Raw genomic sequence first — 16,242 nt, 5'->3', positions numbered from 1 at the left:
AAGAAACTGTGGCCTAGATCTGTTATTTCAACGTAATCATGATCATGAAATCATGAAAATATAACACAAACTGGTGACTTAGGTACAAACTGAGGTTTGAGTGTTTGTACGTGTGAGAGTTCTCACCTCCATGCGTCGGATGTCAATGGATAGTACTGTGGTGAAGAAGAACATCTGCAGGAAGAAGTCAGACACCAGCCCCACAACAGCAAACAGACAGAACTCCTACAGCATACACAAACCAGAGGAGACATCAGACCAGCATCCAGGCAAAGCACATGTTAGCATTTCTCACTGTAACAAATGGTAACAAGCTGTGGCACAAGCAGTGCAGTAGCTTGCCTGTAACATTAAATGGTAGATTACAATGAGAAATGTCGAGTGTGCCATGTGTTGCAAAAAGGACATACAATGCTTAGTGTGACAACTGAAATATGGTTGAGACATATCTCATATACCCGTATATCTAAGATAAGATATTTCTGTTACCTGAATAGCTGGCACCAGAGTGAAATACCCAATGAGGATGATGCACAGTTCAGTGGCCATGTTCTTCATGATAGACCAGCTCTCATTACTAAGGCCTGGAGAAACAAGAGAGATACTTTTCTCCAGACTCCAAAAGTTGAAATATTTACTTTTAGAGAAGAATACAACAACCATTTGGTTACTAGTAGAATTTATGAACTGATTAATCGTCATCTGGTTGCCTTACCCTGAGCGATGCGGAGTTTGACCTCAAGGTCGACAGGGGTGGACACCACGGACTTGGTGAGGACCAGGACGTTCTCCAGGCCGATCACCACCACCAGGTAAGGAAAAATCTCACTGCAGACAGAAAACAACAAAACTACTAAACAAAGGAATAAAATGGAAAAAAATTTAACCAGGACTCACTGAGTGTAGGTGTGCACACAGAAACACATGATCATTACCAGGTTAATGTATCCTTGCCACATTAGAAGTTTTTTTTCTTTTTTTCTTTTGGTAGAACAAACTTTTCTGTCTTCCAGAAATGGCTGTGAAGAATCATCTCACTCACTGAATGAAAAGTGTTTCCATCAAGATGATAATTTACAATACGTCAGCTGTAGCGCTGCAACACTTAAAATCGACTGACTGATTAGTCGATCGAAAGAATATTAATTGCCAACTATTTTGATATTCCGTGAATCATTTCAGTCCATTTTCAAGCAAAACTGGCCAACATTTGCAGGATCCAGCTTCTTAAATGTAAGAATTTGCTGCTTTGCTTCTTCATTGAGAGTAAATGAGAGTTCTGTACTGTTGATGAAAGGAAGCAATTTGAAGATGTCACTTTAGACTCTGGGAAATTGTGATGAGAAATGTTCACTTTAATTTCCACGTTAATTGTAAAAAAAATAGTTAATAGATAATAACTGTTAGTTGCAGTCCCAGTCAGCTGAATCAATAACAGAATAGATGATAACCACACTCAAAATTGTCTATAAATATTTGGCGGTGTGTGCAGGGAATTTCCCACTCTGTTAAAGTGTACAGAGAGATTAGTTTATATAGATAAGCTTGTATTGTAGAGGTAAGTGTATAACTGGGTCACGGAGGAGTCAACAGCTCCGCATGTTACATCAGACGCACCCAGTAACACTGTACATATCAAAAGGAACACACAACTCAACACTACTCAGAAGCCCTGCGTGCAGAGTCAACCATGACTAAGCAGCATGCGTAGCTTTCATGCATATCTTGACAATGTTGACCTTGATGTGTGTTTATGCAAATACACGCAGAAAGTACAAGCGCCAGTGGACTCTGCGTGGATCCTGGTCAGTGGTTGGACAGCAGTGTGCCGTTATCACGCCACGATGTCCGCATTCTAACAATCCTCAAATGATTGGACAACCAGTGAATGTCAACACCAGTATATCTCCACCCCCTCGAGAAGTCCCACCCACATTCACGCCCCGTCCTCTTTTTTTTCCATCTGTGCTAACACACTGACTTTATGCTCCCTTGCTGTACACATTAACGCAAATCCATTTAAAGTCAATGCAGAGGAAGTGGGAAGTCAGTAAGTCTGTGTGTGTGTGTGTGTTTGTGGGTCTGTCCTTGTCTTTCCGTGAATAAGATAATAAATAATGATACTGCAATGGGCAGATGGGGCAGTAAATATTAACAGGATACATTTGAATGTCAACAGCAGACCACAATGAGGACTTCATAACAGCTGCAGAAGTTGTTCCATCTGTGACCTCGAAGCTAAAGTCAATGAGGTTTCTGTGACCTACCATAAGGAAATGAATACTTTCGGTTAGCGGTATGGCTTCCTCTACAGATCTTGATAAATTTACCTTTATCGAAATAAATGTCTGCACAGCACAAGTTGTAAGATACACGTTGACATGTTCCTGGTTTAAGACCGAGCGTCTACAGTCACACTAGCAGTGGTGATTTTATTATGCTAACCTCAGAATGCTACCATGTTAACAATGACAATTTGGTATTGGACACATACGTGCTTCATGAGAAGGATCACCAAAGTCTTAAGATTCATCTGGGCACATGGATATCTGTACCAAATGTTGTGGCAATGCATCCAATGCTTGTTGATATATTTTAGTCTGGACCAGACCGACAGACCGACACGAAGCCAAGTTGCTGACGTGGTTAATAAAATTTACCCAACACTTGAACAAGTTCTCCTCTCCTCTAAAGTTAATATAAGCAGTGGAAAAGTCATTAAACAAAACTTCGACCAAGCTCTAAGCAAGTGCAGGCTTCTCTAGGCTTTTCTATACTCTTGCACCTCATCAATCCCGTTACTCATTTTCATTTTCTGAATTGGCTCCACACTTGTAGGCTTTAAGGTTATGGAAATCATTTACGTTAAACTATTTATTTTCTAGGGGCAAAAATAAGTCACAGTCTCTAAGCATTCAGCTTGGTTTTTGAGGCATACTGTAGGCAGACAGGCAAACTAACGAACAAGGGTGGAGATAAAAACCTCTTTGGTAATCTTCCAAAACTGAAGTGTGTAGAAAACATTTGGCATTCCTACCCTCCATTGAGCGTGGGTGTCAGTCCAAACAGGGTACATAGTCCAACAGACATGAGCAGAGAGCTGAGGACCGTCACCACGGCAGCCAGAGCCAGACCCCACTTTGACTTCACCATGTCAATCTTACCTGCAGGGAGGAAAAGAAGATATTGAGAAGAGGACACAATAACTAGCCATACAACTGTTACATTAACTATTCACCACCTCATCCATTTGATTCGAGTTGCCAAAAGTTTTAGATGCGAAGAAATTCAGGATTTCTAATATTAAATTGTTCCAGTATTAATAACCTTTTAAACACTGACCTTGATAAAATTCTTTTGATGAATCAAATTTTTTTTAAACCCTTTAAACTATGTGTGACAAAAGTGACAATTTTTCAAACTATGAAGGTTTTTCATTCCAACATTAATTCTGCAAATCCCTCCGTTGTAAAGCTCTAGCAACATAATAACTGATTAATAGAAAAGGAAGTATATTTTATAGCTATGCCAGCAAAGAGTAAAACAATTATAGAATAATTATTCTCAAGAAATTAAAAAACAGAGAATAGCTTCTCTAAAGACACATTTTACTTTCCTAAAAATAAAAAATAATAAAATGTTACATGCAATTTTTAGGTTACTTTGGCACATTACATTTGAAAAAAATAACATCTTTAATTAGATGCCAAATAATCAGCTTGAGTGATAATATTTATTTTGTGTACTTTGTGTGAGTGTGTGCTTGTTCCATGAACTAATATTTGTACTGGCAAGTCGCTGAGGGTTAGGTGAGTGCATTCTTACAGCGGTGTACAATGTTCTTGTGTGAGGATTATCCCTGCACCAGACAGGAACAACCTTGGCACACAAACACACGTGCACACAAAGGCGCAACAGGCACGAGTCTGGATCTTTGGCACATTTTAAAGATTAAGTGGTGCGAAAAGCGAACAAAGAAAGAAAGAAAGCGAGACGGTAAAAAAGGATGGCAGAACGAGACACACGGGACAGAGCAGACGGGCAGGGAGTTGGACTGACGTGTGGAGAAGTAGATGTAGGCAAAAAGGATGATGTATGTGGTGACGAGGGGGATGAGCTCAGCGATGCCGATCTCCTCTTTGAAGTGGACGTGAACCATGTGGTCGTCTCTCAAGCTGCAGTTGGCTGACGGGTGGAGTTGCTTCAGACGGGCCCGCAGGCTGCCCAAGAACCTGGACACACACACATAGACGTCAAGATCAACATCAGCACTGCAGATACCAGATAACTGATTAACGGTATACGATTGCTGTAAGGAAATGGTAGTAAGATGCAGATGATTAGAAGTTGTCAGAACAAATTAGAGATAAAAATAGAGAGAAGCTCAAGCACCTTATAACTTCTGGCACAATCTAAAAAATGTACATATAAACAGAAGTGGTAGACTTTGTACCAAATGCTAAACAAAATGTACATTTCACAGTAATAAGGGGATTTTTGAGCATATTTAGAAATATATACAAAATATATGTAAAACTGCACTTTATCTCTCTCTTCTATTGCATATATAACTCACCTTGCATCGTAGCTGGACAACACAAGAGTGATTGTGTATGTAACCACCCTCTTCCTGTTGTAGTGACTGACCCCAGTGTATTTTCCAGGGACGCCAAACAGCAGGTCTAAAACACACACAATTTTTTTTTAAACACATGTAGCATAGCACATTCATGTAAATAGCTTGAAAGTACGATTTCTGTTGTAGTAACAAACAGGAAGTCAAAAGTCGCCAATCCAGACGTTATGCAAGAACATAACAGCCAACTTAACAGCCCTACCGTTGTATTATACTGTATATAATAAGTACACTCAATAAAATCTGTGTGCTAAGACAATCTTTACAGGAGTATAAAGCCTTTTGTATTAATAAAGAGGGATTATGGTGGGAGTGTGGAACCCCCCCTCTGTCTCGCTGTGGCTGTGAGGGGGGACATACTTTATGATCCAGGTTCCTAAGGCAGTCTGACTGGCCTTCCAGCAGCTCAGTGTGAACAAGAGTATCAGTCTGACTGTATCTGCCAAGCTGTCTCTGACTCCAGCTCCAGAATAAGCTTCCCACCTATAAATCACTTGAGCTGGGAGGTGAGGCAGAATGCTGAGCTGGCTTTGGCAGGGTGATTTGGTTCACTATGTCAGTGGGTAAAGTTTTAGAGAGAATTCACTTCCCAAGGAATGAAACTGCTTGTTCTCTGTCAATACGAAAGCTGCTTAGTTTTCTGATACCACTAATCCCCTGCTCACCACCTTCCTACAATTACTCCTCTTGAGTGATTGCAGACTCCTCGCAACAAGGCAGTCAAAGTATGAAAGCCTCTGAATAAACGCCACTCCTTCATTTTGCACTTTGGTGATACATTTTAAACAACTATACCAACCATCATCTGATGTGGTGACACCATTATAATTACTACAAACAACTCACTTGTTTGTAGCCTTTGTGTCAACAGTGCTCCGCATACACTCAAATAGGCTATCAACTCTGAGACTGACAGCCTCTACCGGAGTGTAAAATGCATTTTCCTTGGTGAGTCATCTAGGATACACTTAATGGCACGAAACAGGAAGAGCACACTGTTCTCGCAGCAAGTTAAGACAGAAATCCTCAGAAATCAAAGGCTTTCCTAGAAATGAACTGATGGTGGAAGCAGTCAAATACCAATGAAAACAATTACTATAATATTAGCCTTCATATTATTAGAAGCCTTAAAATCTTCTGAAAAGGTTTGCAGAATATATTGACCAGTGAATGATGTTTACTTTTGCAGATATTTTCCACATTATACACTCAATGCCCGTCATAGGTCAAGGCATGAGTCTGTTAAAAACACTGTACACAGGAGCATTTGACAGGTCACAATGACATATCAACACATCATCACATCATGTTCTATCAGCTCTGAACAACTCAGTGTCTGTAAGTCACATCTCACTCCAGTTTTCTCGCTTTGATTTAATATCCCTAAAGCAAAAAAAAAAGGGAAAGAAACTTTTCCATGAGCATGTGTACAAGCCATCTATTAACCATCCACCCCTCCACCCGAGTCCTTACCTCGCAGCGTAGCCGAGGTGTGCAGGCCTTTCGGTTCATGTTTCTGGATGGTCTTGAGGAGATCGGGGTCCGAGTCGAACAGCTCCCGCTGGTTCTGCCAGTAGTTGCCGGGAGAAACGAGCAGGCAGCCGTGCTCTGGCAGCACCGACTGCATCCGCCGCAAGCCTGGAAACAGGCCTGTCACCTGGAGACACAGCGTCTCCAGACTGCGAATCCCGGAGCTGACAGAAGAGGGAGGAGAACACAGAGGAAGAGGAGTTGATTGACAAAGCTCACAAATACTAAAAGCTCCTCAGGTGATTACTATTTGAGCAGAAGATCATTTATTAGTTATCTATTAATTTAACAGCATAATTGAACAACAATAGGACAAGGGACGTATGTCATTCAATTCACTCTTGGAGTTTTAGATTTAACAGACTTCATGCAGATAAACTGCTCTGTACAACTTCCAAGCAAAGCCAGAAACTGTCCTACGAATCAGCCTCATATCAGCTGGTGCAGTGCAGCTGTCCAACAAACAGGTCTGGAACACAGCATGTGCCTAACCTTCACAACAGATCAATGACTCAGCTTTTTTTTTTTGAAGGTTTGAGATGTTTTTCTTTCTCTCACGCCAAAGGCAAAACAGTTTTAGATTTATGGCTTGACTTTGAACACGTGCAGGGGGACAGACTCCAACATGTGTTAAAAAGCAGGTGTGTTTAAGACGTGGGTGACAGACTTTATATATTCGGTTTGTCTTTTCCTCCACTAAAAGGACATTCTAATCTATTAGAAAATTAATCTTCAGATATTTAAATTTTTCACAAAAAATCCCAAACATTCTCTGTTTCAGCCTCTGATACGTGAGGAGCTGAAACTTTTCTCCATTTGAAATATTGTGGGTTGAACATCTTCAGGTTAAGGACAAAACAAGCAATTTTAAGACTTCAACTTCTGTGCTGACAATTTGACATCAATATTCTTAATCGGTCAATCCTTTTTTACATAAACAATTATGTAAAAAACGTTTGCAGCCGTGCTATACACATGTTGATAGAGCCTGATCTTCTTCTACGGGTTCGTCATCTGACCCTGTGTGCGTGTTAGTGTGTACCTGTCGGAGTGAACGTGGTTACGGATCTCCTCCAGCAGGCTAAAAGCTCGACTCAGCGGCGACCGAAACACGTCCACCGTCACCAGGCTGCTGTCCCACGGAGACACCGCCGCCTTCACCAACACCTGCTGGATGTAGGCAACCGGAGGGCCCCGGTACTGCAGCACACACACACGCAAACATGCAAAGGGATGCACAAACATGAAGGTGACACATTCAGACACGACATGAAACATGTGTCTACTGAAGCAGCCACATTAGCAGCTGGCCTATCATGGTCTCTCAAGAACTCACACAATGAATGTCCTCTGTAAATTTATGAGCCTCCATCTTTGCTGTGAAACCTGCGTGACTACATCTGGGTCTGAGATCTACTTTCACACGGAGGCCAATTTTGTTAAAAGACATCAGATTAAGGTTAGGATTCAGATTTTAGATCATAATTAGTCTTAGTTTGGGACGAGGATTAGGATTCAAGGTTAAGGAATTCATGCATTTAAAAAAGGAATAAGGACAAAAGTGACAGTCAGAATTAATATTCTGGGATGTATATAAATGTGTGCGCTTTCTCTTCTCCTACCCAGTCGGGCCGTTCTCCGAGGTCTCCCTGGGGCTCATGGGAAGGGACGCTGTAGTCTCGCACCCCTGTGGTGAACTCCACAGGACCCGTCCCAGGCAGGGGAAGCCTCAATAACGGATAGCTGGGAGAGAGAGAGGGAGGGAGGGAGGGAGGGAGTTGGGGGTTACAGGGTACATAAGAGATGTGAAACACAATCTTTATATGATACAATACAAAATATAAGCAGCTGATACACAACCAGATCATACTTAATAAATGTATCTGGAATTTGAATATAATATACGCATTGAAAGGAGGTGGACAGGTATAAATAATACGACTGATGGTGCAGTTATGTTAAAGCTTCTGTTTATAGGTGTGTGACGGTGCTATGTACGTAGGGAACATGAAACCAGGGCCTCAGGCGTTTGCTACCTGGAGAGACCCATTCACTCTTTCTCCTGGAAATGGGTGGGTCCTTAGGAATCACGTTCCCTTTGAGCACGAAACACCACTTACTGCTTGTTCTGCTGGTGTGTGTGTGTGTGGGGGGGAGCTCGCAAGTTTATTTTCAAATCATGTCGAGCAACCCTGACACATAGCTTAAAAAGATTAAGGCACAGTGTTCTTCTGATTGAGAACAGGCATTCCTGTGTACAGGAGTACCTGTGTTCTTTCCTTCTGCCTAATGATCACGTACAACCGCATAGCAGGTATTAAAAAAAAACGCAGCTAATTCCAGTCCTTCTAAAACCACAATCGTGGGAGAGAAAACTCTTAGCACTGAAGCATGTCTAAGCCTGTGTGTCTGACTGACATGGCATTCTCAGCCTGTACAGTAGGCGGTCGGGTCAGGACTGAGCCCCTCAAGAAAAGCTGGCCACAGGTCTTTTAAGACCAAGACAAGTCACAGCCAAAGCAAAGGTAACAGTTGATTGACTACATCTAAAATTAAATCTGGGATCAGAGAAAAATCAAGGCCAGTAGTAAAATCTGACAAATGTAATCAACTGTACCTAAGTACAAATCAGAGGTACTTGTACTTTACCATAGTATTTTCTTTTCATGCCACTTTCTATTTTTTACTTGACTACATTTATCAGGTTAAGTTTAGTGGGTTACTAGTTCAGTTACAAATAATGACCTTTACACACAAAACATACATAGAGTTTTTAAAATGTGGCATTTTGTTATAAATCAAACGAAAGTACAGTCAATTAATACATTTGTCAACTGACAGAAACTATTTTCAGTCAGTTTTTACAAACCAATCAATCAATTCATGCAGAACAGATTAATCCAAATTACTAATTAGGTGCAGTCCTACAAAATAGTTCAAACTGAGCTCCACCAACAGTAAAATCATGCTTTTACATTAATGCACGAGTGATAATTATCCAATGATATAATAGTATAACCAGTTGCAGTGTGAATGTTTCTGCTTCGAGTACTTTTACTTTTAATACTACATTTTACTTATTCTACACAGGATGTTTACTTATAACACACTACTTTTACAGTGTGTTATTTGCACGTTTACTTAAGTAAAGTGCATAGTAAATACTTCCACCACCACTGACCAAGCTTGAATCTCTGTTCGCAACTAGCACCTTCCTTTTTATAAACATGTAGCAACCGAGTATACTTTTGTAATGGTGAAAACAGAAGTCTTTCACTATCAGAGTATGCCTTCAAACCTTTGAACATATAATGACACATCCAAAAAGAGGACGGTTGCAGCTGAGTAATACACATTCATACAGGAGACGCACATATTGCGCAAGTCTACTCAACTGTTAGCAAAGAGTCCAGTCTGCAGTGTAGTTCCTGATACACTTCACTGATAAACCAGATAATTACACAAAACATTAAAGTTTATGGTTACTGCTTGTTTGCTCCTATTAACATTAAGGTGATAATACACTGTGTTGATGGTTTTGTTGATTGTTTTCCTGTCCTTTATTCTAACTGATGAGAAAGACTTTTTCTCTGCCGGAGAAAAATCTGTAGGACTTAATAAAATAACCTAAAATCACCAAATACAACGTAAATACAACGAGTGGACAGTGGCATACTGGCACACACGAGAAAAGGGCTTTGTGTATTCTGCAATGAGACAGTGAATTATTCTGAGGGTAGGCTGAACGTACTCTGAATACACTATGTATATGTGTCACTGTATGATGACATTAGAATCACAGCCCCGAGCTCAGAAATGTGAGTTATTTTGTTATTGACAGTTTGTCAAAGCAATTACAAGTTGTAATGTTTATGATCAAGTATTAGTATTTCTCTTTTTATTAACTAATGGTGAGTGTCTGGAAGAAAGGTCATGAAACTAAGGAGCAGGTCATAAAGTAGACTGAGTCACTCGTATTGATCAGTAACATTATCAGCTTCCACGTGGACAGTGTATTATGTGTATTTTGTGCTACTACTGGTTAGTACAACTATTACTCTCCTTGTAGAAATGTGCTCGTCAGTTGGATAGAAACCTCTCTTCACTTTCTGTTTTTCTCCCTCTCTCACCTCTCTGCCTCCCCCACTCTCCGAGGTCACTGTACCTCCACAAAGGCCTCTTTTGTGCGGAGCCAGCCCCCCTCCTGACAGGCAGATGGAGGGACAGGCTTCCCATTCTCACAGGGCCATTTTCTCACAGCCCTCTGCTCTAGTCCTGCCTTTTAACGTCCCCGTCGTCAAGCTCTTTTCTTTCACTTTGCCCCGGGTGGTGGTCAGTCGTCCATTTGGTCGGCACCCCTGCTGTAAAGTGCTGCAAGGACGGCACGCAGCAGGTGCGTGTGTGTGTGTGTGTTTCCGATTGCTGAGATTGTTTTACAATGTCTTTTACTGGTGAAGCCCAGCCAGCTCTCTGACCTATGTCCTCTCTTTTGACCAGAGATTTAACAAGAGTAGATATGTGTGTGTGTGTGTATGTATGTTTGTGTCTTGATGTCGGTAGGGGGGCTGTTATGTGTGTGCAGATGGCCAGTTCAGATCAGCTGAGTCGGTTACTTGTCTCCTCTGTCCAATAACCTTTTCTACCATTCTGTGTGTGTGTGCAGGCTGAAAAGATTGCTTTTCTCTCATGCTTTAATGGACCCTGCAGTAAAAAGCATGCACTAAGAGGTCTGGAGTCATACATCCATCCCAACACAAGCCCTACTGTCAGTCCCGCAAACAAAATATATCTTTGGAGTATAAAATGCTTGCCAAATATAAGCTTGAAAAATGGCTCCAACGGTTTTTTAAAGCAATGTTTTTTGAAGATGTAGGCAGCTTTGAGGCATAGCTGTAACACATTTTAAAAAAGGATTTTTTGTTTTGTTTTGTACCATGGTAAATGTCACTGGTATTGGTTTGTCTGTTCTGGGCTACTGAAGAAAAACGGCAGTTCAACATGCCAAACTGCGTAAAAGAAGACTACAAAAAACAACGTGTTGTCCAACCATGTTGGAAATAAAAATGTCTTTATAGCTGTTCCAAATAGCCACACTGGTAAAAGGTAAAGATAGGTACAACAGATTACTCAATTACTGACCTGACTGATTTGTTCCCATTTTCCATTTTCCATGTGATCTTTTATCCTTCAGTATCTATGAATTGTGAGCACACATCTTTTACTGGAGGTTCTCAGAAACTAACCGGGGACTGAATCATCTATCAGCAGCAAGAATGATGAGGAGCTCAAAATGTCTGACAAATGATAACTGTCACTGAAAACCATTTTGTGCACTTCCAGAAGCCTGACAGGAGAGAATGAGTATGTGACTGATAGACAACCACCTGTTTTTCCTGCTTTTATTTAAAATCTTACATAATCCACATAGTTGGCCAATCACAGGGTGAAAAACCCATTTCAGGTTACCGGTTTCAGAGTTACAGAAATGGTCAGATCCCCACCTGTATTTCTACTGACGCTCCATATGTACAAATAAAATAAACACAATCTCCAAACCCGACAGAACACCTACCAGCAGGTGAGGATGCTGGCGGAGGTGAAGAGGATGATGGGTACTGGGTAGGAGGCGCACAGCAGCCCGTGGCGGTAGAAGGCCGCCGAGATCTTCTCTCTCAGCTGCTCGCGCAGCGTCATCCTGGTGGGTGGGGTCAACTCCCGGCCATTAGAAAGCACTGCGTGGCCGAGGACGGTGCGCCGCGGGGCATCCAGGGACCTGGTGGAGCCAGCGACACAGTAGGTTAACAGATCATTAAAACAACCTCACAGTTTCTGCTGTTTTTCACACTGTACAAACTACCACAGTGTATACACACAGATTCACCTCCACATCTACACGTAGAGTTCCTACCTTGAGGTTTTGATTAAATGGAATAACTTGGTAAACTCCTGCTCAACTTGACAAAATACGTGAAACAAAACTGTGGCCTCGGGGTACGTTGTATAAATATCATCTTAAGACTGGTTGGGAAAATCCTGAGGTACATCTCCACACACACACACACACACACACACACACACAAAGGGAAGCTCTGTCCTGAACACCTAATTAGTTGTATGCTCCATGTGTCACTACACGTGCCGCTGACTACAAGCATGGTGTGTTTTTCCCTTCAGACCAGCACTTAGAGGGGCTCACATGCTACACAGAACTTAAACACACGGCCCATTGACCAGCAAAGAAAGGTGTGGATGCATTCCCATGCAGGAAATATGCAACTCCGGCTGAGCAGATACACTGACGCAAACAACTCATCGATCACTCCTGAAAAACAACCAGCGGGTTCCCTGATAACGGCCTTTTGTTAGTGGACAACGGGTAACTTCCATTAAGGCAGGGAAGCACACAGGGATAAGCTGGCCAAGCTGGAAAAAGAGTTGAATTTAATGGAGGTCCTTTAAGTATTTACTAGTTCTGAAACAAGTAGTCCATTCATAGACTGACAAAGTAATTGACAACTTTAGAAATCAAAAGTTTTGATCATTTATTGGACAACAATATTCACATTTACTAATCTACACTTCTAAATATGAGAACTTATTTACTTTTACTTTTATCATCATTGCAAATTTTTTCACAATCTTCTAACATGAGTAACTGTCAGTGGCGGTCTTAATATTTACAGAGCTATGAACTCCAGAAACCAGATGATTTAAGTATATTTATTTTACAGTAGGAAGCCCTGAAACAACGCTGAAGGCTGATTTTGTTTAGGACTGAAAACAGCTTTTCCAGTGTGAAACTGTGATGCTTTCCTTAGTTGAATAACATTGTAAACTTTTTATCTTTGGGGTTTAGTCTCTTGGTTGGACAAATAAGACATTTGGAAGGTTTGCCTTGAGAAAACTGCAATCAACAATTTTCTGACATTTTATAAAACAAACGACTGAAAAAAATAAAATGATGAATTCATCCACTGGTTCCAACTCAAATATGAACATTTGCCGTTTTTCTATTGTGGTAGTACAGTAAACACGCAGGTTTTGGGCTGTTGGTTGGAAAAAGCAATTCGAAGATGTCACCTTAGGCTCTAGGAAACAGTGATGGGCTTTTTTTTCCCCATTTTTAAAAGGCCAGTGTGACTCACAGGACGTCGGCTGCCATTGGTCGACTTTCAGAGTTCCCGTCACTACCTGAAGCAACAACTTCCAACTAGCAACCTACACACTGAAAATGAAAACCACATAGTCATGCGTATTTTACTGGCCTTTTATTTTCATTTTAATGCCAGGGCTCAGCTCCCCTGTTTTGGTGCAATATTTGTAAAAATGCTAATAATAATACATAATAACAATACGTTCATCACCACAATAATATTCCACTAAACCTCAGAAATGTGATAATATTGAATTGTTGCTCAGGCATACTCAAAACTATAGTACTACTGTATTGTGGCTGATTGCCAGCAGCCTGAAGTTTTAGTTAATACAAGATGAACAAGATCTGAGCCCAAAAAAAGTGAAATCTTTGCCTTATAGGTGGTTCACCAACTTAAAACAAAATCAGTTTATTCAGTTTCCCATATCAGCTCAATCTCCTGTTGACTTTGCTGCCTAATCTCAGCTCTCGTCTCGCTGTTTACTCAGCAGACAGGTTCAGCGCTGCCAATCAGTCTTTTTAGTTACACACTGCTCTATTACAGTGTTTGACTGGCTCTCTGGCACACATACTGCAGCCGGACTTGTAGAGTATCTCATTCTACTGACCGTTATCACCTTACCATCCCTCTCTTAACTCAGCTATTTGTTAACCACACCAACACACAACAAAACAGCTCTGTCAGCCCAGCCGTTACCACGCTGTATCCATCATAGTGTGGAGCTGTTCAGAGACCGTACCTGCTAATGGGAGACCAGGTTATCTCTCTGGCTCGCGGCTGCTTATGTCCCCTGAAAGCAGCAGCACTGGGTTTTTTAAGCTTGAGCGGTGCCTTGTGGTTAACATGCTGCTCCCCTCTGGATTCAGGCAGAGTGTGCGACAGCTTGGCTCGTCCCCCCGGGAGCAACGGAAACATTCCCTGGGAGGAATTCACCTCAGGAGTCTCTTGATCTGCTGCTGTTATAAATACCCTATACAGTAAAAACAGCAACGTCCTGGCGAGCTTGCACAATGGGTTCTGCAAAGGTCACAAAGGGCTTTGAAGTAAAGCCTCTCTGCTCTGCGTTCCTGTAGGAAAGTCGACTCTCAGCCAGGTCGTGGTCCTGCTCACTGTCTTGCGAGGGAAAACTTTCAGCGAACGCCTCCATCGCTCAGCTGTCCGTCCAGTTCACTGCGTGCTGTGGTGTTACGTGGGTGCAGCAGCGAGACCTGATTTGGCAAACGCTCAGAAGCATCTCCGTCAGTGAACTAATCCGGGATTGAGCCGATCGGAAACTCAACGAGCAGGGCTCAGGGCCTATGGCCACCCCCCGCTGCTGCCCTCCTCCTCTGCTCACAGCTCGTAGGCAGTCTCCAACATTATATACACACACGCTGTGGCATGTCCGCAGAGGAACTAATATCTCAAAAGTTCGAGGGAGGCTTTAAGACTGAAACAACCGGGGTGGAAAATCAACAGGTCGAGTGCAGGTACACTGTTGTTTCAGGCCGGCCGGTTTGTGCTCCCAGCAGCCACTTTGGCGAGTGACCAGCAATTGTTTAGAAATCCTATTCTGTCGGGCCGGACGGTATTTGTTGGGATTTACCGACTACTACGGATGAGGGAATAAAAATAACATTTCTGCTTGAACCCAACAAAGTGCAAAGAAGTCCTCATGACAACAGCATGGGAAAACGTATCTAAAAACAAAAAAAACCCTGTGCTTTTGCGCTCACATGCCAGGCAACTGACAGTGTAACAAAGACCACATTTGCTTGCAAACAAATACACAATTGCAGACATGACAGACACACTGTTTCACATTGCAAGCGCAGATTCAGATAGGGAGATCATTATGGGTCTGTGCAGCTTAATAAGGAGGCTTCCAGACTTATTATGCCACATGCCAACAATATAACTGTAAGCATTTTGTTAAGGAAGAACTGCATCAGAGCTATTTCAAAACTAAGAGCGTACACTTAGAAATACACGACACTGGAGTGGGAGATTTGGAAAAAAGGCAAAAATACCAGCTTACCTCTTTTCAATACTCCCTAAAATGCCCAGTTTGAAGGCATCTCCCGGGTTCATAGATTCCAGTGGCATAACCAGCAACTTTCTGTATCATGCCTTATTAAAATAATTGTAATTTAATTACCAATATCCACAAACATTCCAGAGAACTTCAGGCTGTGTCCATTTTCCGCAAATTTATAACTGCATCGACGTTTAACCCCACAGTTGCATAACGTGGACGCATGCTCCTCTGATCTGTGAGTCCCATTAGTCCCGTTGGAAATGCAGAGACGAGCTCGATGTGGATGAGCAGACTACTGCAACACCGCCTTTTACAACCGGAGCTGTTGACAAAAGAGGGAAACGTCCTGTCAATCAGTAACCGTACGGTAAGAACGAGTCCGCACGAGGACTTCTTTATTTCTCACAAATGGAGGAAGAAGAAAATGAGAGCAGAGTAACAAAATGTATATATTACATTTGCTGTCCCAAGAATATTTCACTTGGAAGAGTCTCCATTTTACCAGCAAGCATTACAAGAGAGAGATTTATTTGTTTTTTACGCGGCTCCAACTCTTGTATATTTACTTCACCTAAAATGGGCCAGTAGTGTTTACACGTTGTCACTTAACTTCTGCAGCTGGACGTCAGGGAGTAAGGATCATTATAAAACCAACATCAGCCGGAGAGCAGACACACTGCAGTCAATACTGGCCCACTGACAGGTGAGACAACCATCAGGTTAACTTTGTCGTGCCTTCACCATCACGCAGGAAAAACAATCAGCCGGCAGAACACGACTGAATGATCGTCAGACTGCGAATACTCACTGCCTCTCCAATCCAGACCACGTTACACTCGCTCAACTGGTGAAACAGCCATCACACACACACACACACACATATACACACACATATATACACA

At 42.0% G+C, this 16,242-nt stretch overlaps 1 protein-coding gene across 1 annotated transcript in view; it reads right to left on the bottom strand.

Annotated features, from left to right (window-relative positions):
* Positions 1–14,732, bottom strand: part of scap (SREBF chaperone) — a gene marked incomplete at its 5' end in the record, with an annotated part of 31,338 nt that extends 16,606 nt beyond the window's left edge. The window contains 11 exon segments of the mRNA XM_035672980.1: positions 127–225; positions 490–584; positions 716–828; positions 3,038–3,164; positions 4,060–4,232; positions 4,577–4,682; positions 6,110–6,330; positions 7,209–7,366; positions 7,789–7,909; positions 11,739–11,939; positions 14,063–14,732. Coding sequence (XP_035528873.1) covers positions 127–225; positions 490–584; positions 716–828; positions 3,038–3,164; positions 4,060–4,232; positions 4,577–4,682; positions 6,110–6,330; positions 7,209–7,366; positions 7,789–7,909; positions 11,739–11,939; positions 14,063–14,238 — 1,590 coding nt within the window.
* Between the last annotated feature and the right edge of the window lie 1,510 nt (positions 14,733–16,242).

The sequence above is a fragment of the Morone saxatilis genome, unplaced genomic scaffold, assembly GCF_004916995.1.
Source record: "Morone saxatilis isolate NCDOM2014 unplaced genomic scaffold, NCSU_SB_2.0 Contig24, whole genome shotgun sequence".
Classification (NCBI taxonomy): domain Eukaryota; kingdom Metazoa; phylum Chordata; class Actinopteri; family Moronidae; genus Morone; species Morone saxatilis.
This window is presented reverse-complemented; position numbering and strand designations above follow the sequence as displayed.